The sequence below is a fragment of the Eumetopias jubatus genome, unplaced genomic scaffold (genome assembly GCF_037043125.1).
Source record: "Eumetopias jubatus isolate StellerSeaLion01/CBP00866 unplaced genomic scaffold, mEumJub1_p1.0 scaffold_2, whole genome shotgun sequence".
In the NCBI taxonomy this organism is placed as follows: Eukaryota; Metazoa; Chordata; class Mammalia; order Carnivora; family Otariidae; genus Eumetopias; species Eumetopias jubatus.
In genome coordinates this window covers 195,353,100-195,380,958 of record NW_028274808.1, presented here as the reverse complement: position 1 = coordinate 195,380,958, position 27,859 = coordinate 195,353,100, and the positions used below count along the sequence as shown (strand labels likewise).

The following is a 27,859-nucleotide window of genomic DNA, read 5'->3' as shown; positions in this document are numbered from 1 at the left end:
TCAAATGCTAGGAAAAGTTTCCCCTCTGTCACATAAGAAGACCCAAATGTTTGTTCTCTGGGGTCCTCCTTCCCTTGAAATTCAATAAAGTGGGTTTCATGAGGAGGAGGGTGGCATGCTCGCCATCTGGTGGCCATCTGGGTAATTAGCACCATCTGCCAACAGCGTGTCCTCATTTGCTCTTCGCTCTGCAACAAGATTGATTTCACTTCCGCTGCAACATTTATTGCTGCTTCAGCGGTAATGTGGTGAGATGAGCACAGCATGGCTGTAGAATCTGATGGATGGGGTTGGACTATTACCTCCACAACTTATTAGGGAGAAATCACAAAGAAATTGTCAACCTTACAGGGTTCTGTGAAGTATAAGCAAAGGATCCTGTTCTGTTGGAGCAGCTTGTCCAGCGTACAAAGCTTGCTGTTAAATTTTAGGAATTTTGCAATGCGGTTGTTAAACACAGCCATTATTAAAAAATAAACTATTTCATGTACACTTCAGTTATATCAGATTGCCGAACTGTCTTCCAAGTGGCTGTGCTATTTTGCGTTCCCACCGGCAATGCATGAGAGTTCCTGTTGCTCCATATCTTCACCAGCATTTGGTGTTGTCCGTCCTCTGGATTTTGGCCATTCTTCAAGGTGTTTAGTGGTATCTCATTATTGCTTTAATATGTACTTCCCTGTTGACGTATGATGTGGAACATCTTCCCATATGCTTATTTGGTGACGTGGCTATTGAGGTCTTTGGCCCCCTTTTTAATCGGACTGTTGGTTTTTTTATTGTTGAGTTTTACGAGCTCTTTGTATATTTTGGACAACAGCCCTTTATCGGATGTGTCTTTTGCATATGTTCTCTACAGGTCTGTGACTTGTCTTCTTGTTCTCTTGACATTGTCCTTCCCAGAGCAGAAGTTTGTAATTCTCAGGAAGCCCAGCTCATCAGTGATTTCTTTCATGGATCGTGCCTTTGGTGTTTTGTCTGGAAAGGCATCACCACGCCCAAGGTCGTCAAGGTTTTCTACTCTGTTATCTTTTAGGAGTTTTATAGTTTTGATTTTTAATTTAGGTCTCTGATCCATTTTGATTTAAATTTTGTAAAGGACCTAAGGCCTGTGTTTAGATTAATTTCCTTTTTTTTAAAGAAGAGGCTGTCCTGTTGTTCTAGCACCATTTTTTGGAAAGACAATCTTTGCTCCATCGGATTGCCTCTGCTGCCTTATCAGAGATCAGTGGACCATATGTGGCTTGATTTCTGGGCTCTCCATTCTGCTCCACTGATGCATTTGTCTGCTCTTTTGCCAATACCACACTGTCCTGATTACGGGGCCTTTATAGTACGTCTGGAAGTAGGATAGTGTCAGCGCCTCATATTTGTTCTCATACTTTTTTTCCCCCAGAGATCTGTTTTCGGATATTTACCACTGCTTGTAATCTGGTGTTGGCACTACTACTAATGAGCTGAGTGATTCAATACAAATTGGCCTCTCTGGGCTTCCGTATCCTCATCTGTGACTTAAACGGGGGGACAAAGATACGTAGGATCCAAGCATGTGTTTCTTGATAGAAGGGACAAGACACAACAGAGTGGCAACAAATGGAATCTTTGAAATCATTCACGTGGGGTTCGAATCCCTCCTCTGTCACTTACTGAGTGACAGTGGGCAAATCATGCAAACGCTCTGGGCTTTGGGTTCCATGTCTGCAGAATGCAGATCAAGAAGCATAGTTCCTTGGAGGTGGTTAGAATTAAATAAAATAATACTTGTTTTTCACTTAGCTATCATTTGATTTATGTTAAATATATGCCATACCCTTTATCTATGAAATATGATCATGAAGATCAACACTTCAGAAATGGACCATCAGTGTAATGTTCTGTAATTAGAGAGACAGACTCTGGGCTAAAATGGATAAAACCTGGGCTCAGTCACAGTATTCATCATGTCTAAGAGTTTTATGATATATGGACGTGAACCATCAGGACTGCATGTCCTGACGATTAATTATGGAAGAGCTTAAGAAGCAACTTAGGATCCAAGTGGCTAATGTAGATCTGACAAGGCTCCTTTGAGAAACCTCTCCAAGTCTGTTGAAGCGTTCAGAAATTAATTCCAACAATAAGTTGCCGACACCCTTCTTTGGATTGGGCGGGAGAGAGTAAGTTAGGCTAAGCCACGGATTTGAGAGGGACATACCTTCTTTAGCAACTGCTCAAATTGGGTCAGAAAGTATAGTCTCAGGAGCGTGTACACCAACATGCACTTGACCATGTACAGCTGCATGCTGGGGTTAGTGATGGATGTGGGATAGAAGCATCTTCCCCAAACAAGGCTGGGGAAGGTCTTCTCTGCTGACCTGGATGTCTCAGGGAATGGAGGGAGGGAGGGCGGGCATGTAGGGCACGTGAAGGACTAAGACTTCAGGGGGCGACTTGGGCAGTGGGGTGGGTGGGTTTGTGTGTCTGAATTCACAAAATGTTAGAGACCATTGTGTTCTACTCTCTTTCTACAGATGGGATATTAAGGCCCAGTGAGGGAATATCATTTGCCTAGATTTAGAAACAGAGAAAGAGATGGGACCAGAAGCAAGCAACCCGGGCCTCTTGACTTGCTCCTCCACAGGCCCCCACCTAGTGGGGGTGCATGACTGAGGGTCACAGGCTCGTCTCCAGCTGGTCCAGTGACACCTGGAAATGCTGATTGAATACGCTTTTAAAATGGGCTAAATTTGAGACTTAATTGAATAAATATTTACTATGCATCCACTATGTGTGCAGCACAGCGCTATGTGTTTGCTGTAGGGATAATAATGTTCAATAAATGTTTATCCTTGTGATTGAGGAGGCTAGCTTGTTTTTCATGTTCATCTACAAGACTTATTTTGTATGCTGAACACCAGACTGGATAGAGCATGAAATGGTTTGTTTTTTTTTTTTTAAAGATTTTATTTATTTATTTGAGAGAGAGAGAATGAGAGATAGAGAGCACGAGAGGGAAGAGGGTCAGAGGGAGAAGCAGACTCCCTGCTGAGCAGGGAGCCCGATGTGGGACTCGATCCCGGGACTCCAGGATCATGACCTGAGCCGAAGGCAGTCGCTTAACCAACTGAGCTACGCAGACACCTGAGCATGAAATGGTCTTAGCTTAGAGAGAGAGTCAGGAAGATGCTCGAGTGCTGGGAGAAAGACAAGGGCCAGAGGGAGCCCAGAACCCTGGGAATCTGGTCAGTTCAGTAGCCCTCTGTGGGAGGTCTGCCATGTGTCAATGACGGTGCTATAGGTTTTCACTGGTTCTCACCTTTCAAACTGACAGATACTGTATGATATAGCTGGTATCTCCTCCATTTTAGACAAGTGGAGACTAACGTGGAGAGGTTATGATCCTTGGAGTTTTCTTATTTGGAAAACAGTGGTGCTGGGTGTGAACCCAGGGCTCTGTGTCCGCAGGTCTCACATTCATGCAACCACATTTTAGCTGCTTCTGAGCATCAGAAATCAAGTTTCACTTCAGTGAGGTCATTGTCTCCCATCTCAGTCCAATGTCTCTTGCTCTGTGAAGCCTCCCCTGGAGACACAATTCTCCTTCCAGGGAGAATGAAGTATGCACTTTTGTTGAGTTCCCAGAACACTTTGTGTTGACTGGACCAGATAGTGGACTCCTCATGGTCTAAGGTCTTATGCTGTTCAATGCCTGGAACAAGTAATTTTAAACAAAGTGCCCTGTTACCCTGGAAGTTATCACACAGTGTGCTAACTCCCTTGTTTTTAATTCCTTTACTTGTGGCTACTTTATATTTCTCTTTCAGAAAGCCATATTTGTTAAAATGAGCAGTTTTATCAGATGCCCTTCCTTTTCTCTGAGCCTTATGATTTTCTGTGTATATGATGGAGAGACCAAATGCTTTCCTGTAGTCCCATAACTGAGGGGTTTTAATAAAATTTATAACATTTATAATAAATTTATAACATTAACTTTGAACTGAATATTGTTACCAATTCTTCTGTTGCTTTTGAGCCATGGGTTGTGTCTGAAATAAATTTAAATCTAAAATGATAGGAGAATAATCTTAAATTTATTTTTAATCATCTCTGTGGCCCAAGGCTTGTTATTTTTCTTTAGAATACAATCCAAAGGATGCCAAATTCCATCATTTTTGCGATGTTTTGTGTTGCCATATTCTGCCACTAGGGGGCAGTATCGCCCATCAATTCATGTCCAGCACTAAGCCTTGCAGAGTTTGGTGAGAATTTTTGCGTCCATGTTCATCAAGGATATTGGTCTGTAATTCTCCTTTTTGATGGGGTCCTTGGCCAGATTTTGGGATATAGGTAATGGTGGCCTCATAAAACGAGTTTGGAAGTTTTCCTTCCCTTTCTATTTTTTGGAAGAGTTTCAGAAGAATAGGTATTAATTCTTCTTTAAATGTTTGATAGAATTCCCCTGGGAAGCCATCTGGCCCTGGGCTTTTGTTGGTTGGGAGATTTTTGATGACTGCTTCAATTTCCTTAGTGGTTATAGGTCTGTTCGAGTTTTCTATTTCTTCCTGGTTCAGTTTTGGAAACCATGCAGAGTTTGGATGTGTGGGATAGTGGAACAGGAGGGGGAGTTTGCAGAATGGATTTTACAGCAAAACCTTGGAAAACATTGCCAAAACCCTGGGTTCTGGTCTCTGTGACCTTGAGCAAGCCACTTCTCTTGCTAGATTTCCTTGCATAAAATGAGGGAGTTAAACCAGATTAACTCAAACTCATCTCTAATTCTAATTTTGTTGGCATCCAAATTCCTCTAAAAGCAAACTAGAAGAAAGGCCTTTGATGGCATTATGTGGAATTCTATTTTGCTTCTTTTCAACCAAGCTCATGTTTCTGGATGTACATGTTCAGTCACCTGTGCATAATTCTCTTTCTTTTCTTGGATAGTTTATTGTATTTCGTTATAAATTCATTCTTGCATATGGTATGCTTGTCACCTCAAAGAAAATTGGTTCACAGTCTGTGCTTGGTTCACATCTGAGGCAAAGAGAAATTCACTTTAACGTCCTTTATTCTCAGCATTAAGAAGCTAAGCTGCATATATTTGAACATTATAGCTACCCTTCTCTGAAAAGAAGACAGTTTCTTCTGGATTTGTGGTGAGTGCTAATGGGCTCATCATACACAAGCTGTACTACTATATTATATATAAATACTTCGCCCCCAAATAAACTTTCACCCATTTTTAGAAATGAAAAAAAAAATCCAAGCTTCAGGGAAGATAAGGTCTTGAAATCTGACAGTTTCCAGATAATGTCAGAATACGATTGCAAGAAAAATGACATGAAATGTACATTAATATAAATCTATAACTGCTCAACTTGATGAAAAATATCACCATAAAATTCTGTCATTGCTGAACCACCCAATATGTTTTTTCCATGACATTTTGTGAGGATGAATAAATTATCTGAGAATGTGTTTGCATCAAAAATACAGAATTTTGTAATAAACACATAAATCATTCAAGCATTCTCCAGCAAGATGCCTGATCCTGAAGAAGGGGGTATTCATATTAATTTTGCCCCTTTGAGCTTCCTTCTTTGTGTGGTTCCTTAGAGCTCCGGGTGGTGATGAAGAACCATCAGTTAGGGAAGTGTAGGAAGAGAGGGTGTAAAGGGAATAACTCTTACTGGAGAAGTTTTCCACACAACCGCCCCCTACTCCCTACAAGCCTCAATTCTGGGAGCTCTGCTTTCACTGATGTCCTGTATGCAGTCTACATGGGGGGGCTCCTTTTCAAAAACAGTCATATTTTTGCAGCCATGGTCTCTGTATACTAGCCTACATTTGCTGCAAAATTGAGAGCACTGACATAAATCTGAAAGATATGCCCTTGTTGTGCTTTCTTAGGAATTAGTTTGCTTTTCTATTATGGGCAATTAATATCACATAAAGAAGCATGATCCCCTGTTTGCTTAGACTACCAGAAAGCTGAGGAGGCGAGTCAGTAGTTTAATTTTAATAGAATGTAGTGATGTGTACCCGAGGATCCTGAATTTTATCTTTGCCTTAATGTTATAGTCTACCTAGATTTACCCTAGGATTTCATTTTTATTTTCTTCTATTTTACAGTGTAAGTTTTTGTTAACTACCCCAATATCTTTGTGAGCTCAGGCAAAGTATAGATAAATATATGCATGGATAGTTGTGATACTGTGATTTATAATAAGAAATATATATTTGGTCCTAATCTCCAGGATTCTGGCACAGAGCTCATAAATCCCTTGGAATTTCCTAAGTGATGAGAACTATAAAGGTGTCTTTTCTTATGTTAAGGAGGTGACATTTGGACTGCACTGAGGATGGTTGTGGGGGGATGGGGGAGCCCACTATGTGACTAGAGAGTGGGAACTTTCTGTACCTCCCACACTCACCCCAGGGAGGGGAGAGAAGATTGAGATTGAGTTCACTTGCCAATGCCCAGTGATTTCATCAATTATACCAATGTAATGAAGCCGCCATAAAAAGCAAAAAGGTCAGAGTTTGGAAACCTTTTGGGTCGGAGATAAAGGAGGCAAGGGGGGGGGGCACACCCTTTCCCACATACCTTATCTTGTGCATCTGTTCTATCTGGCTCTCCCTGACTTATATCCCTTTATTATAAACTGTAATCTAGTGAGTAAAATGTTGCTCTCAGTTCTGTGAGCCTCTCTAGCAAATTAGTGGAACCTAAGAAGGGGGGGTTCACCTCCAATCTATCGCCGGTCTATTGGAAGCACAGGTGACAATCTGAGCTTTTGACTGGCATCTGAAGTGGGGACAGTCTTGCAGGACTGAGCCCTCAACTTGGAATCTGATGCTGCCTCTGGGTGGATAGTATCAGGATTGGGTTGAGTTGTAGACACAGCTGGTGCCCAAGGACCGCTTGGGGGTGTGGGGAGAAGTGCTCCCCCAACATGCATGTTGGAACGGGGGTTAGAAGCGTCTAAACAGACCAACAGACATGTTGATATGTAGAATAATGGTCAAAGAAGCTTCTGCAATCAAAGAAGTGAAGTTGGATGTCTATGGTGAACCGTAAAAAAGGAAGGACTTGTGAGGTCCATTTCTTGTCTGCTCTCATTTCTCAACGAGTGCCTGTGAAGGTTCTAGAATGATGTGCAACATTTGTGTATCAAATGATTATGGTCTGATCTGGGATTCCTCAGTGCTTCTGGTCCCTTTCTCTCTCAAGAGGTGTGAAAATACTTTGTTTACATAATTCACCTGGACTAAAATACATGAGTTCATGGAGAAGAGCTCTGAATCAAGTGCTGTGTACATTGAAGGTACTGACATTTTAAGAACTAAAGAGGCACTGATTTGGAAGTTCCTATTTTGGGGGAGTTTTAGGGGTGGTATGGAAGGGAGACAGACGGGTCTGTCAGGCTGTGCAGGACTGAGAGGAAGAAGGACTTGAGAAAAGCTAGATTTTTCTGCCTCTGTGAATGCTCCTGAATTGAATAGTCATAAAAACCCTGCCCACTTCACAATTTGAAGGGGAGGAAAGTAAGACCCAGAAAGGTTAGGTGCCTCACTTAAGGTCACACAGCCAGGGAGGGGCAGAAGCTGTGTTTTGGCTATTCTGGTTGCTTCTTCCACCATGCTTCCTGTCGTGGGGATATTCTCTGTGCCCCAGGATGCCCCTCCATCCTTTACCATCTCCATCTGCCTCTCCATCCCTGGGGGACCAACCAGCATGGACCACATATTGACTGCCCTGTCCTCTGGTTTCTGGTTGGGTTTAGTCCCTGCAGGAATTCAGAGGCAGGTTGGAGAGGGAAGTTGGTGGGTGTGTGTTCCTTTGGCTTCCCCTCCATGAAGCTCACTGGTGCTGGTGGTGTCCCTCCCCTTAGGTGGTGTGCTTTTGGTTTTCTGTAACTGTCCCCTCATCCCTTTGGGCTAGGGGTGGTGACAGCACAACTGCTCTTAGCCCCAGTTCCCACATCATCCCTACACCCTACACACCTCAGGAAATGGTTCCTTTGGTAAATAAGTTTCCTTAAGTCATCCTAATTTGGGTGCACCCTCTGTCTCCTACTAGGACCCTAACTGTTACACCTTCCCATGAAAGAAAATGTGATGTTAATAATATGTTATAGAATATAGCATTAGACCCATAAAGGATGAAGTTGATATGTTTCAAGTACTGGGAAGTGTAAGTCATTGCCATCTTTTCCAGTTGGACATTGTGGAGAGAAGATGGAGTATGGGGGAGATGATGAGAGGAGCTATAATGTGTATGATCCAATTAAATTGCTTTGGCTGTCCTCCATTTGTGCTTCTAGCACTCCTGAAATTGATTATTTCCTTTCAGCTTTCTACCTGTATCTTCATCTCTAAATTGAGTTGCTTTGCCTAAAGCTTTAAAAATCTGTTTTCATATGAATTAATCAACGTTTTAAAATTAGATTTCTATCTTGTGATTTTACTGGGGATATGCTTGGAGAAATAACTTAGTTATATATTTAATGCAACCCATATGTTTCAAAGCAATTCCTTTCTGAAATTGCACAGCTATGGAATATGAATTTTCACAATCAATTTCTTCATCAATAAGGCAAGGTGATAAAAAGGCTTAAGATGTGGAAGAGCCTTTCCGAAAGTACTTATTTCATGAAGTATAGTCCAATAGATCGTCTTTTTTACAATAGCCTGTGACCACCAACAAAGATAACCTGTGACCACCAACAAAGTTCTTGGAAGCAAAGAAATACCCTTGCATTTCAAACATTGTAACTTGACTTTACCTTTAACATGTTGGCTTCTGGAATCCTTGAAAATGGGTTTGTCCACCTGTGGAAGACAATGTGGCATCATCATCTTTTCAGTTGTGACTATGATACTGTCGAATATGTTGCCACTCTGTATGGTTACTCCCCAGGGTCAAGGCATAAGTCCCTGGACTCATCATTCTTAGAGAATCACTGTATGTGTATAGTCGGCAGTCAGTTAATACATGTAAATAAATGTAAATATGTGAAGCACCGTGCCAGCGACCAGTGTAGTGACCTCTGATGGTGTTTGGCATAAAAATATTCATGTTTGAGATCCAGTCCTGCCTCTTATTGCTGTGAAACTTTGGGAAGGCATTTGTCATATTATAAGCCTTAAATTTTTTAACCCTTTTAATAGGGAAATTAGTCAATTCAGATCCTTGAGTTATTACGAAGACCAATATACATGGTCAAGTATGTGATAGTGATCAAGCAGGCTGATGAGAGTGTGGCCATGTGTGGATGCCCGTTTGGGATTTCACCTTCATCACATGCCAGCTGTGAGAACATGGCAAGTCACTTAAACTTCTGAGCTTCAATTTCCTCATTTGTGAAATTAAGGTAACAAAAGTACTGATACGTCAAGAGGATGGGGTGATTACATAAGACACACTGTGCAAGGTGCCTAGAACAGAGAATGGCACCAATAAAGCTTGAGAGTTGTTAGCCTTCATTACTAATGTTATTAAAGGCATTGGCCAACCATTAAGGGCTCTCCAAGGGTTAGGCAAGAGGGTAAGAAGAAAATGAAGATATCATAATGATGCCCAGGGCTTTTGAAAGCCTTTAAGCCTAGGTCAGCAGTGGGGTCTATGATGGTTAATTTTATGTGTCCACTTGACAGGGCCACAGAATGTCCAGATAATTGGTTAAACATTATTTCTGGGTATGTCTGTGAAGGTGTTTCCAGATGAGATTGGCATTTGAGTCAGTAGACTGAGTGAGGCAGATTGGCCTCCCCAGTGTGGATGGGCATCAGTTAATTCGTTGGGGCCTGAATAGAATAAAAAAGGCAAAGGAAAGGAGAATTTTGTCTCTGTATGTGAGTGTTGAGCTGCGATATTGGTCTTTTCCTGCCCTAGACTGAAATTTACATCATTTGTTCTCTTGGTTCTCAGACCTTTTGGACTCAGACTAGAACTTCGGGCTAGTCTGTCTAGCTGTCTCTATGTCTCTATCTATCATCTATCTATCAATCATCTATCTATTAATTATCTATCATCTATCATCTATCTATCATCTATCAATTATCTATCATCTATCATCTATCTATCAATTATCTATCAATCATCTATCATCTATCTATCAATTGTCTATCTGTCATCTATCAATTATCTATCTATCATCTATCATCTATCAATCATCTATCAACTATCATCTATCTATCAATTGTCTATCATCTATCATCTATCAATTATCTATCTATCATCTATCCATCAATCATCTATCATCTATCAATTATCTATCTATCATCTATCCATCAATCATCTATCATCTATCATCTATCAATTATCTATCTATCTATCTATCATCTATCATCTATCTATCAATTATCTATGTATCTATCTATCTTCTATCTATCAATCATCTATCTATATCATCTATCTCCTATGGTTCTAACCCTGACTAATACAGCTTGTAATGTCACTCTTTATTGGCATCAAGTTGAGGTAGACAAGGTGGATGGGAGGAGGGAGAAGGATCATTGAATCCCCTGTTACTCCTGATCCTGTGATGTTCAATGTCTAGTTCTCTTCCCCTGTGGAACACCGAACCATAGTACATGCCTGGAATGTGTGTGGCTCTTCTGCTGGTCTATCAGTCTAGCAAGAGTTGAGTGTCCTTTGGATGTTGTTATTGCTATGGCCTCCTTCAGAGCTTCCAGTTCCTTCAGGTTACTCTGTGGAGGCTGGGGTGCTGGATGGGTTTTTCAACATTCTGTTGCACCCTCAGCTTTCAGCCTTCTCTGTGTGCCTGCCTTATGGATGGGATCTCTCAATGCTTATGCTCACCTCCCACTGCTAGCCTGGTCACAGGAGCAGTAGAGGTTCTCTCTTTCTGTCTTAGGTAGGCCCTGTGTACTTAGAATCTCAGAGATGGGGCTTCCTCAGCATTCCTGCACTTTTCCCCTTTGGTGGCCAAATTAATTTGGTATCTTTGGACATTCAGATCCATTTGGCCCTTTTGTGTGTGAGAGCTTCTTTGCCCTGCACCTTCCCCAGCAGTAAGTGCCCTTGGATGGTGTTAGTATAGGATCCCAGGGCTGGGAATATTTTCTGCCCCTTTCAAGGGGGCTGCTCCCATTTTCTGTCAGATAAATATTTATTCGTGCCTACTGTCAGCCTGTATCAATGCTAGATTATGAGGGAAAAAGAAGAATAAGAGCTTGGATTCTAAAGGGCTCAGACATGCACACAAGTCTGGGCTCACAACACATTATAACACATTGCAACACAGATTTCTGAACCTCAGCAGCATTAAGAGTTGGGGCTGGATAACTCCTCGCTGTGGGGGCTGCCCTGAGTATTGTAGTAAATCTTAGCAGCACCCCCGCCCTCCACCCTTAACTGTCAGCAGCACTACCCCCAGTCCTGACAACCAGCCTGTCTCTGGACATTGTCAACCATCCCTTAGGGGCAAAATGGTCCCTGATGAGGACCACTGATGAGAACGACCGATGACCGTGAAATGATATGTCAAAGACCGCTTTGCACTGCTTCTTCCAGAAGGCTTCTCAAAAGCCTCTAGCTGGGCTAAGTGGTGCAGCTTCTGTGAAGCATGCTCACCTCTGTCTTAGCACTTCGCATTACATTGGAACTGCCGGTTTGGGCCACTGCCTCTTCCATTAGACTGTGGGCACTGGCTCATTTTTCATCCCCATTGTTGAGCACAGTGCTTGGCACATAGCAAGTGCTCAGTAAATGGAAAATGGGCAGAGGCTTAGTGGTTGAAGACAGCTGTAACCAGCCTAAGGAGTCTAGGTTGGACCTGGCCTCTTGTCAGGATTAGTGAAGATGCCTTTCACAGCTAGTTGAGTCTCAACAGAGATTACAGAGGATGCAGAACTAGTAAGAATTAACTCCTGAGAATGGGCTATAATGAAAAACAGAATCTGCTTCTCATAAAAATGTGATTGTTCAAACATTGGTCATAAGAGTAAAACTGCCTCCTTATCTGAATTGAGGCCAAGTCTTTACTTAATGAATAATCCAACCTCCCCTCACCTTGCCCCCTGGCCAAAATTGTGCTGAGTCTCCCATATTCTCTTTCTTACATGATTTCACTTGACTTGATATGCTGAGATAATAGTTCCACTTGCAAAGTGATCTAGATGAAGGAAGAAATCTGTATTGTAACAGAAAGCTACAAAGATATTATGAAGGAAATATAAATAATTAAGAGTGGAGGCTTAAATTCTGGTATAGTTGTTTTAAAAACTCCAATGAGAATTATCTTTAAAAATTTTTTCTCGTAAAGGGATACTTACATGCAAAGGGGAATGAATCGGTGAGTTCTGGGGGAAAGGGAAGCTCCAGTTTTTAGGTGAACAGTCTCTATTCTTTAATAAACAGGCCAGAACTTGTAACTTCAGCCACTGGTCCAGTCACTCTGCAATTCTTACTGTTTCCTGAACATGCTTTATGCTCCAGAGATGAGTGCCCTAAAGCATCTTCCTCCCTGTCCCACAAGCCCTGGGGTGGGTTTGGGGGGGGGTGCCCCAGTGGCAGATCTTGCTGACAGTAGCAAATATTCACCTGAGAACTTTGAAGACCAGGCTGAAAAAGGGTTCCATGTGGACAGAAGTCAGTCGAGCCTGGATCTCTTTTCCTATTAAACAGCTACTCACATTTCAAGATTCAGTTCAAATGATTGAGAGTTTATTTGTTTGTTCATTTTCCTCCATCTAACCAATATCTCCTGAGATCCTCTTACATAAAGGTACTGTGCTAAGTGCTGGGGCTAAAATGGTCCCTGTTCTCAAGGAGAGGTCCTCTATTGACCACTTCATGCTAGGCACCGTGCTCTGTATGTATTATCATTAACAGTGATGAGATTTTATAGCTAAGATAATAAAGGCTCAGAGGGGGTAAGTAACTGGCTCAAAGAGCTCATAAAAGTTGGAGCTGTTGGGGCACCTGGGTGGCTCAGTCAGTTAAGCGTCTGCCTTCGGCTCAGGTCATGATCCCAAGGTCCTGGGATCAAGCCCCGCGTTGGGTTCCCTGCTCAGTGGGGAGCCTGCTTCTCCCTCTCCCTCTGCCTGCCACTCCCCCTGCTTGTGCTCCCCCCACCTTTCTCTCTCTGTCAAATAAATAAATAAAATCTAAAAAAAAATTGGAGCTGTTAAAATGGGGATTATAATGCTCGTCTTGCAAGGATATTTTAAGGATTAAATGATTAAATTTTAAGGATTAAAGGATTAAATTAAATTAAGGATTAAATTCATTCATTCATTCATTCATTCATTCATTCATTCCCGTCTCTACTCAGGAAGACCTTGCTTGACTTACTCTTACCCTGCTTTAATGATTTTTTTCAAAGTTTTTATCACTTAAAACTTAATATTTCTATTATTTATTTATTTCCAGTCTCCTCCCACCAGTATGTAAGTTTTATGAGCACAGGGCCTTTGTTATTTACTAATGCATGTGGGAGCTTATCACTGTGTCTGGTCCATGGCAGGCACTAAACACATATTTCTTGAATGCATTTGTTGAATGAATGACTGAAGTTTAGCTTGGTGCCTGTGTAAAGCAGAAGTGTTCAATATTTCATCCCTCATCCTGTTCTCCCAAGCTCTCCTGGATGTATTCTGGGTAAATGACATTGCTCGGTAATATTTGTAGTTTCCTTTGCTTATCTATATTAACAGAAGCCCTCAAGTTAAATAGATAGACAATGTGAACAAATAATGCACAAGGAAGAATGCGCTATAAATATTTAAAAGCGTGTTCATGCTCACTAATAAATGTGGTACAGATTAAAAAAAAGGACAGTGAAATCCCTTTAAAAATGTGATTAATAAAGTAATGGCCAGTTTTGGTGAGAGTCCTGTGAGGTGCACATTCTCATAGAGGGCTTCTGGGAAGGTAAATCGAAGCAATTTTTCAGGGAAGAAATTTCACAATTATGTACCAGAGCTTTTTAAAATGTTTTCACTCAATGGTTAAGTAGGTTAATTAAAAATCCCATAATGGGGTATGATATATCCATAAAGATTATGCCATTAATGCTTGTTTATCATGTGGGAAATCATTTTATAAGCAGAACTTAATAAGAAAAGAAAAAAAAGCAGGTATATGTGACAACGGGACTCTCTTGCATGAAATATGTCTACACAGAGAATACGGACACAAAATGTCACATAGCATCATGCCTGGTAAACCCTGAATCTACAGGGGTGATTCATTTGTATTTCTGCATGAAGGAAATAAAAGCATTAGCAAAAGTGTTATTAAAAATGAAATTCTATATATATGTTTAGAGCATTTGTATTTACAGGATATTTTCACAGGTCTCTTGTAATGTAGTGTCCAAACGGCCTTTTGAAGTAAAACCCGGTAGAGATTTTTAGTCCTGTTCTACAGATGGGGTTACAACGGGGCTCAGAGAGGTTGTTTGACTTACTTCTTACCACCCAGTTACCAGCTGCCAGCATTGGGCCTACAATTTGGGCAAAATGATATGTTATTATCAACCAGATCTGAGTCCAAATTCTTCTGGAGGAGAATTTGGAGGCAAGCCTCAGGTGTGATGTTTGTGAAGAGTCTCCGCCCTGACTCCTCACAGAAAACCTTCCCAAATGCTAGTTCTCTTCCCTTCTTGGTGCTCCTTCCCCAGGACCAAGGTGTCAGCAGTTATACAAGCCAGTTCCCCCGCCCCTCGCTGAACTCAACGTGCTCATCACCCTCAAGATGCCTTGGGACTGAGAGGTGGGGAAGCTCCCAGCTGCTAAGAATTACCCTGCCCATGTTTGGTTCACATGGCCAAATCTATACTCACTTTTTCCAGCCCCATCTGTGTGTGCCAGGGATGACGCTCTGTGGGGACAGAGGTCTTGGTGTCTAAGGGATGGGGAGTGTCCATCACACCCTTGAAATAGCGTGTGTCTGTGAAAAGAGAAAAATTCAAAGTCTTACCTAGGTGGACTCAGCACATTACAGTTTATAAGATATGTATATATACCAACTCATTGAATCATCACAACGTAGGTATGAGGCAAGCAGCTGTACTTTGACTGGACAGATTAGGAGATGAAGCCCAAGCAGGAGGACGTGTATTCCTCCCAGTCTGTATGTGTAAATACCAGAGTCTGGACTTGAGAATCCTTCACTCTCTCAGCCCCGGAGACTCTTGCTCATCCTTCAAGCCTTGTGCTGTGTCATGTTCTTTGCAAATCTTTCTAGATCCCACCCACCAACCCCCACCCCTGGTTCTTCTTCCTATATTGCACACCTACTATAGCCTGTCTCATTTATCTGTTGATCTTTCTGCATCTGCCACTGGATTGTGACCTTCCTGAGAATGGGGATCATGCTTTGTTTATCTTTGTGTTACTTGATCAGTCCTAACACCATAACTGCACACAGCAGATACTCAGTAATTGCTTGCTGAGTGAATGAACGGAGGTGATTCATCATTATTTACAAGGTGATTCTTTCCAAAGAAACTTCTGTAGACTCGTCTCAGTGGGTCAGGTCCTCAGAAATCACAAGTGCTTCCTTCTCTTTTCCCTTACAGCCCTGTTCTGTATCTACAATTCAGAGAACTTGCTGAGGCTGCCCCGTGTGCCCCAGTTGGAAAGAGGCAGGGTGGATGTGAAATTATATCTTCCCTACTCTTAAGAAGCTTGGCTTTGCTGCCATGTCCTGGGGCTGTGTATATGCTGGCTACCTATAAAACAAGTCAGGCAAGTTGAAAATTCTTCCCTTTCATGGTACTCTCCATTATGCAAACTCTGTCTTAAGTTTCCCATGCTGCCCACAGCCCTGCCTGTCCACCCTCTGCCATGCTCACCAGTTGTTCCTAGGACTCAGGAAGAACATCCTGATAGTAACAACCTGTAGTTATAGAGCTCTGACACTGTGCCAAGTCCCCTGGTGAGAACTTGAAAGAACTCTCAGAGGGTAATTTCTGTTATTATGAACACCATTTTCAGGTAGAGAAAATGAATTTTTTAGGCTTGCTTAAGTAGTAAGCCATGGAGGCAGGAGTTTAGCCTAGAGTTGTTTAATTCAGAATCTGCGACTTTAATTGCTGTGCAGTATTGCGTCGTGGATGTGCATTCCCAGATTTTAGACCCCAGATGTTACCTGCATATTCTGATTCCTTTATAGGCCTGGCTGGTAATATTTGTATCGATTTCCACGCCTCTACCACATGAAGCTCAGGGTCTTCGTAGTCACCATCCCTGTAGTCTTTTGCTCCATCCAGAGCTGCCACAGCAAAGTTCCTTTCCTAAGCAGGAGGGAGTGGTTGAGTGAGTCAAGGGAAGGTACAGTCATAACAAAAGTGCTCGCTAGGGGAGTGGTATAGATTCTCTTAGCTGGAAACATTTAAGAATCTGGGATCTGGGCAGTTAAATTCTTGTGGTAGGCAGAATCCTAAAGATGTCCTCAAATATTCCCATTCTTGGTTATTCGATCAAAGAATAATCTGGGTGCTGCTATGAAGGGACATTGAGGATGTACTTAAGATTACTCATCAGCTGTCCTTAAAATAGGGATATTATCCTGGATCACCTGAGTGGTCCAATGTAATCACATGAGCCTTTCAAAGCAGAAAGGAGATCTATTTGCAGATGATGGGATCTTGAACGTAGAACATTCCAAGGAACCCACTAAAAAATTACTAGAACTAATAAACATTTCAGCAAGGTGTCAGGATATATGGTCAATACACAAATTTCAGTTGTATTTCTATATACCAGTAATGAGCTCCAAGTCTGAACACTGGGGATGGCGGGATTGGGTACCACTCAGTAAGAGATGTAATCATCATCACAGAAATTCTGGAATCTGCACCTATGTGTTAGGATTTGGATTCAGCATGTGCTGTGTTTCAGCCCGGATACTAATCTCAGTGGTCTTTCATACAGAAAGATCCCTTGTCTCAAAGTTTCTTCTAAGAGTCCAAATGGCCATGGCTATGAATAACAAGTCCAGTTACAAGAGATTTTCAAGCACATCCCCCAGTTTGGCCATCGTGATTAAGAACTTATATCTTTCTTTTACAAATATAGAACCTGGGAATGGTGACTTCTGAAAGCCACACAGGCCATAGGTGCCATCAATGGGCAGAACCAGGTCTTCTGCCACATCCACACTAGAATCCAGTGCCAGGTATTAAAATTGTTCTGAACCTAAGATGAAGAGCGAAGAGTCTAGGGTATTTCTTGCATTGCAACATCCATAATTTTGACTTCTAACCAGAGAATGCAATGGCAAACTGTGTGAGCCTGGCCTCAGAGCCTGAGTTTTTAAGCTCCTTTGTTATTCTGCAGAGAGCATTTCACTTCTTCCCAGCCAATCCTAGTCACACTATGGGAATTGGGCAGCCCACTAACTCTTTCTTTGGACTCCCAATTATTTTATAGTCAAAGACTGAAGACTTAAAGTCAAAGTTACTGCATTATAGCCTTAACTATATGTTTTTTTTCCCATAGTAGATTCTTAATATATGCTTGTTAAATAAGCAAGTACATAAAATAATAGATTTTAACTAGATTTACAGTGTAATGATGAGTGTGATTTAAAATTTTTCATTTGTACTGTAATTTCTTCAGTTAGACATATCTTTATTGGAGGCCACTTCAAATTTATTTTTGAGTTAGATGATATACACATGCACTAATACAATCACCCAGAATTAAAGTGATGTTGGCAACCAAAAGTTAAATGAGACAATGCATGTAAAATTTTGAGCAAAATGGCTGATGGTCGGCACTCAATAAATAGTAGCTATAAATATTACTGTGGCAGCTATACTAAAGACAATTGCAGAAATTCAGAGATAAAGCAAGGTCACCGATCCTCCTCTTAAAGCCCCTCTAACGTTTGTTAAAGACTTTATATGTGCTAGATGCTTTATGTACTTTATTTCATTGTATAAACACAACAGTCTAGGAGGTGGTTTTATTATAGTGGAGGGACTTGGAATTAGAGGCTTGTGTTTAATTTTCAGCTCCCCATGATTCCAGTTCTCTAGTGTATGTGAGCAAGTTGCTTACCAGCCCCAAGCATCCAGGTGTATGACTGTTTCCATCACTGCTCTGTCAAAGCCGTTTGGTACAAGTAAAGACACCATCCATAATGGGCCTGATTTCCAGGCCAGCAGCAGTGCCATGGGGACTCACCAGCCCATCTGGAAGGCCTTTTAGGCTTTCCTTGGGCTCTAAGTAACTCTGCTCATTTGATGCAAGAGTAAGTCTGTGTTCTCCCTGGGACAGCATAAAGGAGGTGGGCTCCCTGAAGACTACAAGTTTGGCTTTCAGTGTGCTGCCCCTGATTCCTACCTGAGCGCTCCTAAAGGAAAGCGAGGCTCGAGTCCTATAAGAACTGAGGGCTCAGGCAAGTTATGACATTATAAAATTCTAGGGGCTCAAGTCTAAGAGAACAGGGACCAACCCAGTGACCCAGCAGTAGGAACAGAATAGAAAGGGAGAGCTTGATGACCCAAAGGAAAGAGGTTAGGTCCCTGAACACAGAGTTGGAGTGGGATCATTGGAAGTGTTGCATGGATACTGTGCTGTGCCCCTAACAGCCAGGCATTGTGGCTATGAAACCCTGCCTTCTTGGTCTGGTCTTAGGAGTCAAGCAGGGCTCAGACAGGAATTCTTGGGTGGGAAACCAGGTAGGATCAGTCTGCTTGGGGGCAGCATGGATTCAGGATGGAGTCACCCACTGCTAGAGCTAAACTGTGGGTCCACTTTATGACCTCGGGGAGGTTACTTAACCCCTCTGACTCACATGCTCAGTCTGTAAATTGGGGATGGTTAAATCTGCTTTATTTGGTTGTAGTCAGAGATTAAGTGCTGTCCATAAAGGTTCTACTTTGACACCTGCCCATGACAGGAGCTCAGGACATGGTAGATCCCTTCTCTCTAGTTAATGTACTGAGTTTTGGTAGAGCTGAGTGCCCAGAGCAAAGCAAGGCTGCCAGGAGGGGAACTCCAGGGGTTTTCACAATTGACCTGGCAAAGGAGGGGAAGGTGGTCAGGCTGTTCTCCACCAGAACTGCACAAAGAAGTAAGTTCTGACCTGGAGCAACTCCTTTTGGGATTTGACAGATGGATATTTGTTGCATGAGCATCATTAACGTACTATTATGGCAACTACCAAGACTCCGCAGAGCACAATCTCTTTGGGAAATCTTGGACCTGCTAGAAGAATCTGAGACAGAGCCCATCTTTAGTCTGGTCCCCTTGCTAGACTTTGTGGGGTCAGGACACAGAGGGACACCAGGAGGGACAGCAACCAACCACCCCAGGTCTGTAGAGAATCTACACACCAGACCCTGAGAATCTTGCCCCCAGGACCAAATATAAATATTTTGGCTTATCTCTTTCCAGAATGAGAAGGAGACAGAATTTTATTTTGAATATAATGAGGTACATTTATTTATCTAATAATCTATTACCTACCTACTATCAATAGCAGGGATTCTTAACTAAAAACTCAGTATTTTCTGTCCATAAGTCTCCTACTTTATAAAATATTTTGTGATTGATTGATTGATTTGTTGATTGATTGATTAAGTGTGTGTGTCCTAGGGTGAGGATCCATAGCTTTAGTTTGATTCTTAAAGAAGTCTTTCAAACAATAAAGAACCAGTGATTTTACAGGCAGATTCTCTCTCTCCCTCTCATCTACCTATTCTATATATCATCTGTAGACGTGCTAGTTAAAACTATTTAAATTATGTACAATTTAACAATAAACTTATAACATTAGGTAGCTGAGTTCATGTTATGAATTTCAAATTTTCTTTAGTCATTAAAATTCTGGTCAGTACTCTTAATGGCTTCATCATATGAATACATCATAATCTAATCAATGTTTTTTTTCTCTCATTGAATATCTAGAGTGATTCCAGTGTTTCTGTTTAACTGTGTTTTTATAAAATATAAATGAGTATGTTTACATATTAATCCAAATTTCAGATTAGTTTCTTAGTTTAAATTCCCAACCATAGGATTATTGGGCCAAAGAAAGTGGACATTTTTAGGTTGATTGGTTATTATGAAACGGCTTTCCGGAAAGTTAGTTCCAATTTAATATTTCACCATGAGCCTTAGGAAGTGCTTTTCTCATCACACCCTTGCCAGCACCATGTGGTGACATTTTCATCTTATTTCATCTTCGCAGTGGCCATGTGAGTTAATTTTTATCTGCATTTCATAGCTGAGGAATTGGAAGGCAGTTTTTTTTTTTTTTGCCTCTCTGTCTATTAATGCCTTATTATCCACTTATTTTTTCCAATTTAATTGAGAAATAATTGAGATACATCACTGTGTACGTTTAAGGTGCACAGTGTGATGGTTTGATTTACAATGTATATTGTGGGAAGACACTTTATACCCAAGAACTGAAATGCAGGTTTCTCTGCTAGGAAATCATGCCATTTGGAAAAGTTTGTTGTTGTTGTTGTTTTCTTTAAATTCACCAAGTACCTTGAGAAGAGCCACTCACTTTGTAATGTCAAAACAGACCAGTAGGGAAAGGAAGCGGCTGACTTACACATTCGAGAAGAGGCTCGTCGATAGCCCGGTACTGGCCTGCCAACAGAAGTAGACAAAATGTTACTGCGAAACACGGAGAAGAGTGGGGGCGCCTAGGTGGTACAGCCGGTTAGGTCACTGATTCTTGGTTTCCACTCAGGTTGCGATCTCAGAGGTTGTGGGATCAAGCCCTGTGTCCAGCCCCGCATTCTGCACAGAGTCTGCTTCGGATTCTCCCTCCCTCTGCTCCCTCTGGCTCATGCTCTCTCTTGCTCTCTAAAATAAATAAATAAATCTTAAAAAAAAAAAAAAAAACAAACACTTTGAAAAGAGTGGCCCTTGTGTTTCTCTGGAAATTTTGTGCTCATTGCCATTAATTTCTCTTGATGGCGATTGCCTAAAATGCAGTATGTAGGTCTGTACCTCTCCTTCTATCTGCTGTTCTTGCAAAGCAGGGTGATGAAAAAGGAGGCTAGACAATTAAATCCAAACTAGGAAGGCTCGCTTCTTCTATGGAGGGTCAGCATCAGGTTAGAAGGACACGCCTCCCCCTTCCCCCCCCCCCCCCCCCGCCAGAAGCACCCAGTCATGACTCTGAGGGCATCTGGGCCCGTGAAGAGATTTCCTTGCCCCTCCCCTACCCTCTGGCCCACACATTGCATTTGCTGTAATCTGCCATATGTCCATCTCCTGGAACACATTGGAAGTATTTCACGGGCAGGGGGGGATAGGTCTACTCACTCATCTGTCCCCAGCTCCAGGCACAGGGCCCAACATTGAACACATGAATTCTTTTTTTTTTTTTAAGATTTTATTTATTTGAGAGAGAGAGAAAGAGAGAGATCAGGAGGGGAGCAGAGGAAGAGAGAGTCAAGCAGACTCCATGCTGAGCACAGAGCCCAACATCGGGCTGATCCCAGGACCCAGAGATCAGGACCCCAGCCAAAATCAAGAGTCGGACACTTAACCTAGCTGCCCCCTGAACAAACGAGTTCTTGACAGGTGTTTGTTGAGTAAGTATTATTCATGTGAGTTCTGCCAATGCTTGACTTGGACTTGTTTTATGGAAGATTGCCTGGGGGTTGTCTAGTGCACTCGATCAATGCTCTGCTTTAAACTTTACCCTCAGATGATGCAGAACCACCAAAGAACTGCTCACATGATCTGCAGGGTTTTTTGCTTCCTCTAGACTTAATTTTCCTAAATTGCATTATAGTGTCATGCTGTTAGTCTACATTGAGAAACACCAGAAGCAGAAAATGTTCTTATCACATCCTCTTTATTAGCACATATGTGAGAAGTTTCAAGCGGGTCTCAGGAGCTGCATGCTTCTCAACGATTAGTTTGCTTTGATTTAATGGAAAATACCAATTTTATAAGAGATTGCATTTTCCTTCCTCCTTTGGCTGTTAAGAATCTCAGGGCAAATTTCTGGCCTGTGTCCAAGTCACGCAGAAGACCACAGGATGATATGCATTTTTACATCTTGCTCTGGCTTCATGTTCTTAGACTTTTGCCCCTCCACCCCGAATTCTCTTACCATACCAAAATATGCAATTAATAGCTGGGGATTTGTGTTAGCATGCCCAAGCCTTGTATAGAGTGTAAAGTGTAAATTAATGAATTTGGCTCAGTGGAAACACAGCTCTCTGGAATTTGCTTAGGACCAGTGCATCAGGGAAGTGTTAACTAGCCAAAGCTAATTTCCTTGAGATAATGAGTAGGCAGGAGCAGGAGTCTGTCTGCACCTGCCGCCGGGTCCTAGCCTATCCCGGTGGTAGGACTTGCAGCTACCACTGTCCTGGGGCACCAATGACACCTTTCTGACCCAACACAATTACACCCCTACCTAGAGCCGTGGTGGAGAAACCCACAGGTTTTCCAGCCTTTCACAGTAACAATCTGTACTCTCTCTTGAATTGAGTTAAATTAATAAGGTCACCCTTAAGGACCAGCTGGCCTGGAAGGAACAAATGAGCACTGAAATTTTAGGGATCTGCTCTGGCCCACAGGACCTAGGAAAGCAGCTCCACTGTCTGATTCAGAGTTTGATACAACTTCATTTGAGGAAATTGGCCTCATCGAATGTGGTCATTATACCGACATCCCCACAGAGAGCTATGGGGTCTCTTCCTTCATGAGCTTGCAGCCTGAGACTCTCCTGGATCCCCCAAATATGTTTCCTGCCACTTCTGAGTCTTTGCTTGGGTTTTTTCCACCTGGAGGCCCCACCTCCTCTGTGTTGCTTTCCACAAGGCTCGGTGCCCTTTGGGATCCTCCTGGGGCTTCCCTTTCTGACCACGCTAGGTGACTTTAATGTCACAGAATTGTCAGGACAGTTACCTTCTGTCTCACTCACTGACACCTAAATAAAAATAGGCAGCATGTACTCGCCCCCCCTTTTAAAAAAGATTTTATTTATTTATTTATTTATTTATTTAGCACCTGAGCCGGGGCAGGGGCAGAGGGAGAGAGAGAGAATCTCAGGCAGACTCTGCACTAAACATGGAGTCTGACATGGGGCTCGATCTCACGACCCCAAGATCATGACCTGAGCCCAAATCAAGAGTCGGGCGCTCAACCACCTGGGCCACGCAGGCCCCCCTGTACTTGGCTCTTCTTTAGGGAAGGAGTTGTCTTTATCTGCTGCAGTACCTATGTTACTAGCAATGCAGTTTAGAAATGTAATTTTAATAAAAGCGTAGTTTGAAAACTGTAAATCAGTTCATGTCACTCATGGTCCAGGGAATGCCCCGTGGAATCCAGATTCTCTGCCGTGGCCCCCAGCCCCCAGCACAGGCTGGTTCCTGCCCCCTCTCTGATCACATCTCTTTCTAGTTTCTTCCTCGCCTCTGAAATTAGCTACATCAGCTTCTTTTCAAGTCTCTCCAGTATGCCAAGCTCCTTCCACCACAGAGATCTGCACGCACTGGGCCGCAGTCCAGAACATTCTTTCCTCGGCTCTGCCTATGTCTGGGTCCTTTTCATCCATCAGATCATGTCTTAAATGTCATCTTCCCAGGAGGACCCTCCCTGACCACCAGCCTTAGGTAAAAATGAAGGAGCACCTCTCCAGCCCCGGTCCTCACTACCTCAGGCAGCTCACACGGCTTTGAGGATGCTGTGAGGATGTGCACTGAGCCCCATTTCCTCGGCTGGCACACATTTCCCAGTGTGCCTTGCACCGGGTGGCCATGGCATGGTGCCCTAGCCACTGGGACACGGTGGGTGCGTGTGCATCCCTCCTGGGTGACCCGCTTGACCCTCTCCTTCTCTTGCTCCTCTCGACGCTCATCTTGCCTCAGTGGCTGGGTAGAGATAAAAGACCCCAAGGTCTTCAGGGATTATAGGTAAAAGGAGAGTGAATCCCGAATGAGCGTTTGGGGAAAAGACTTCCTTCGATCCACATTGGATTGCGATGTGAACAAGAAATAAATCTTGATTTTATTAAACTACTAACATTTGTAGTTCATGCATTATAGATGTTAGCCCTTCCTGATTAATACACTCTTTTTTGGTTTCCACATAGCATGTAGGGACAAGACAAGCCAATAAATATGCTCCATAGTTACATACTCTGGTGCCTGCCTCCCCCAAGGTGGTGCTGAGATTTCAGGCCCTTGATCACTCCTGTAACCCAATATATGGCAGGTGCGCAGCGAATGTACAGTGTGGAAGCACTCCAGCATCGAGAACCAGCGACAGAAAAGCAAGTAGAACCCGATCTCCTCCCTGGCTGAGCGAGCTTGACACTCCCTCCCGCGGGCCCCAGACCCCCACTGCAGAGGCACCCCAAACCCTTCCAAGTCTTTGAGTCTTCCTGGGGCCGAAGGATAGGCTGGCTCCTCTGAGAGAGCCATTTTCTAAAAAGATGAAGGAAGTTTACCCAGCAGCTTTTCACATCATCCTGGAAGAGTTATGCTCATGTGTCTGCGGAGGGTCATTCATCAGCCACTGACACCAAACCGCTCCGGAGAACAACCGACTCTTGCGTTCCTCTGAAGGAAACAACATCTCTTTACAAAAGACAACATTCCCTTGAAAGTTATTTTTAGAAGGGAAGTGAAGATGAATATGTGTCATCTCCGGACGTTTCCCAATGACCCCAGCCCTTGGCTATCAGCTTGGACACCTCTTCTCAGGACCAGAGAAGTATGAAAAAGGCCTCTGGCCAATGGCCATCCAGTTACGGTCCCCTGACCACTTGCATCTTGGGTGCGTCCAAAAAAAAAAAAAAGGAAAGAAAGCAAAACCGGGCCCCAGTGCAAAGCAGTTACTTTCTGCACAAGCTTCTGTGGTGACATCTACTCGCACTGATGTTGTAGACCACTGACTTAGAAGCTCCAGCTCCTTCCCATGGGAGACGGGCCAAGCAAGTCAGATAAAGTTAGAGAGAAGCTCACACTATCTGCACTTGTAAACATGTCCTTGAATGGAAGCCCCTGGAAGCGCAAGGCTGGTGCATTTCAGTGTCTTTACTGGGACAGGGGTGCTGGCTGCACCCCCAAGGGCCGGCTCCATGCGATGGTCGCCTTCAAAGGCAATCACCGGCTGAAACAGTTCCCAGCAGGTGCCGTCAAGACAATCTGCTTCTCTGGTGGGAGAAGGGAAGTGAGAGTAGGGAGCCTGCAGCGCTTTAGAAGTTCCTGTTTCTCTGGGAAGTGGAGTCACTGGGCTTTGCAGATGATGGCATTCCCAAACCAGCCGGGTTCCCCAAGCAGATGCAGCTTCTGTTTTCATTGCAGTCACAAGATTTTGGAGGGCAGAGGGTGGGGAGAAGTATGGTGAAGGTGAGCGTGGGCTCCGGCTCCAGAGGCTGCCCCTGGGCTTGCTCATCAACACGTGGTGACAAGGGAGAGGCCAGTGGGTCCCAAGGACCCATCACTAGGAACTCCGAAGAGGAGACGGCTGTGTGTCTCCCCACGTCCACTTTGCCCATCCGTCCTGGAAGCCCTGACTGTCAGCTGCGTACATGGGCACCTAGACCAAGTCCTTGCTACACATTCCGGTCTTCCTCACGGTCATGTGTGCCCATGACACTAAGTTTTGGTAAATGGAAGAGGCAGAGAATCAACTCACAATTTTCAGGAAACTTTCATTTCAAATTGTTGGGCACTGTTGATTTCTTCTTTTTCTTCCCTTCCTCCCTCCTGCTGCCTGGAACATGGCTATCACTCTTTTAGGCAATGGGATTGGGGCCAATACCAGGGAGGAAGCAGCGTCTCTGAGGACCTGGGGGAGCAAAGCTGCCAAACAGCCTTGCACGGCTTACCTTCGGACTTGACTTACGTAGAAGAAAATAAACATGTCACATTTAAGTGCCCGTGATTTCTTTCTGAACATGTCTTTCAGCATTTACTGTTTTATCTCCTTGTGGAGGTCAGCTTTGGAATTCACCAAAAGTGTAGTGGAGCCTCTGATGAAAGTCATGAACGCATATGTCATGGGAGCTGAATGAGACGTTAGAAGTTCTAGGTTTAAAACCTGGCCCGATTCTGGCCCATAAGTCTCAGCTAACTATCAGCTTGTAGAACGAGAAGAGTAGTGTCTGCCCCAAGCAGCAGTTGAGAAGTTTGAAAAAATAACCCTCTGGCTGTGTGTCCCCTCAGTGGATGGCTGTGTTTCTCATTTCAAGTTCAACTTCATGACCAAATCTTTTTCATTCAGTCCAGATTGTGAGTCCTCTGCTTTCAGATCCATATTAGGAACTTGTTCGTTACTGAGTTCTCATTTTAAAACAAAAGCAGTGCCTTTTTCAACATTCAACTCCGTTGACATGGCTCTGTGGATTCTCCCCAGTGGTCCGTCAGGCCGGCGCCCCGTCCGGCTGTGAGACAGGGTTGGTTGACAGCCTCAGTTTAAAGATGAAAACACTGCTTGCCCTCAGCATGAACAAGAGTACTGTGGCAGATCTGAGTTCTATGCTGCTGACCTATTCCCAGGGGATCTAGCTTCTCTTAGGCTCAGTTTGACTAATCTATACTGTATAGATTTAGCTCCCGACAGCTAAATTAGAGACGTCTATAAAATGCTTGGCACAAACGAGGGACTCATTATGTATGTTAGTTTCTTTCCCTTTTCTCTCATTCACAGGGCGTAGGTCTCACTGATATCGTGGGAGAAGGAGTTTTCAAATTCTGGGCTCCAGACCTTATGGCCCCGGGTCCTTTTCCCTACCTGTGCTGCTTTCATCAGTGTTTGTCTTTTAGGAACCACAAGGTTTCTTCTGAAATTCAAATAAAATATTCTGAGACAGTTGTTGTCCTGAGAATCGACAGCAGCTTCTTGGTGGAGACAGTCTTGATAGTTTCCTTTTTATTTATTGTTGCTTCAACCGGTGATTTTCCAAAGACAGTCCTAGCACTACATGAGCTGGCATTATCTTGGGAAGGGCAAGGACTCGCTGGTCTCACTACAGACCTGGGAAAGCACAGACCCTGGAGTAGGCTTGAGAATACACATTTGTGACTATTGCGATTCTGATACACATTTTATTTTTTTAATTTTTTTTAAAGATTTTATTTATTTGAGAGAGACAGAATGAGAGATAGAGAGCACGAGAGGGAAGAGGGTCAGAGGGAGAAGCAGACTCCCCGCTGAGCAGGGAGCCCGATGCGGGGCTTGATCCCGGGACCCTGAGATCATGACCTGAGCCGAAGGCAGTCGCTTAACCAACTGAGCCACCCAGGCGCCCTCTGATACACATTTTAAAGACAACTCTGAATTCCTGTGTTTACCAATCGTGGACGACTTGAAATCCTGGCTTGTGCCCAGGAGACCTTGGGGAACACCTTTTCCCAGCAATTCAACCATCAGCCTTTTACGCTGTTTCCGTCCACCCATTTTGCCAACATCTTGGGGGGAGAACCAGCCTCTGCTAAATTAATACGAGTGTTGCAATGTCTAGAAATGGACCAGCAGGGGGCATTGGAGGCTCACGCATCCCGTTCTTGCCTTTCCTTAGCCTACTTCTAAAATCCTTATTAATTTTTCTTCTAAAAGTGGGGAAAACCAACTTTCAAGACTGCTTTCCTTAGGAAAAAACAAAAAGCAAAAAACAAAAACAAAACAAGTGCTCCTGGACAAAATGGAACTTCTTGTCCATTTAATTGAAACAGCCAATGTATATCTTTATCAGGGTTCTCACTGTGTCCGGTACCTTAAGAGCAAAGGACCGCTTTCTAAATAGGTCTGTCTTCTTTAATTTCCTTCTTTAATCAGGGGACGGAGAGAAACTCCTGAGTTTATTTTATGGAAAAACATGGCACTGTTCTCTATAAATCAGCCTCACGGAAGATATTGGTATTAATTGATTGTCCAAGTTTAGACATGTGTCTGTCTTTTCCAGACCTAG

General features: G+C 43.2%; 1 protein-coding gene across 2 annotated transcripts in view; it reads right to left on the bottom strand.

The window, feature by feature from the left end:
• CLNK (cytokine dependent hematopoietic cell linker) overlaps positions 1-27,859 on the bottom strand; it is a 160,767-nt gene that overhangs the window by 42,553 nt on the left and 90,355 nt on the right. For both annotated transcript variants that reach the window (XM_028089168.1, XM_028089173.1), the window contains exons 5-8: positions 20,525-20,562; positions 16,100-16,244; positions 14,790-14,896; positions 8,763-8,808 (exon numbers count right to left, since the gene is read on the bottom strand). In XM_028089168.1, coding sequence (XP_027944969.1) covers positions 8,763-8,808; positions 14,790-14,896; positions 16,100-16,244; positions 20,525-20,562 — 336 coding nt within the window. The remainder of the gene's footprint in view (positions 1-8,762; positions 8,809-14,789; positions 14,897-16,099; positions 16,245-20,524; positions 20,563-27,859) is intronic.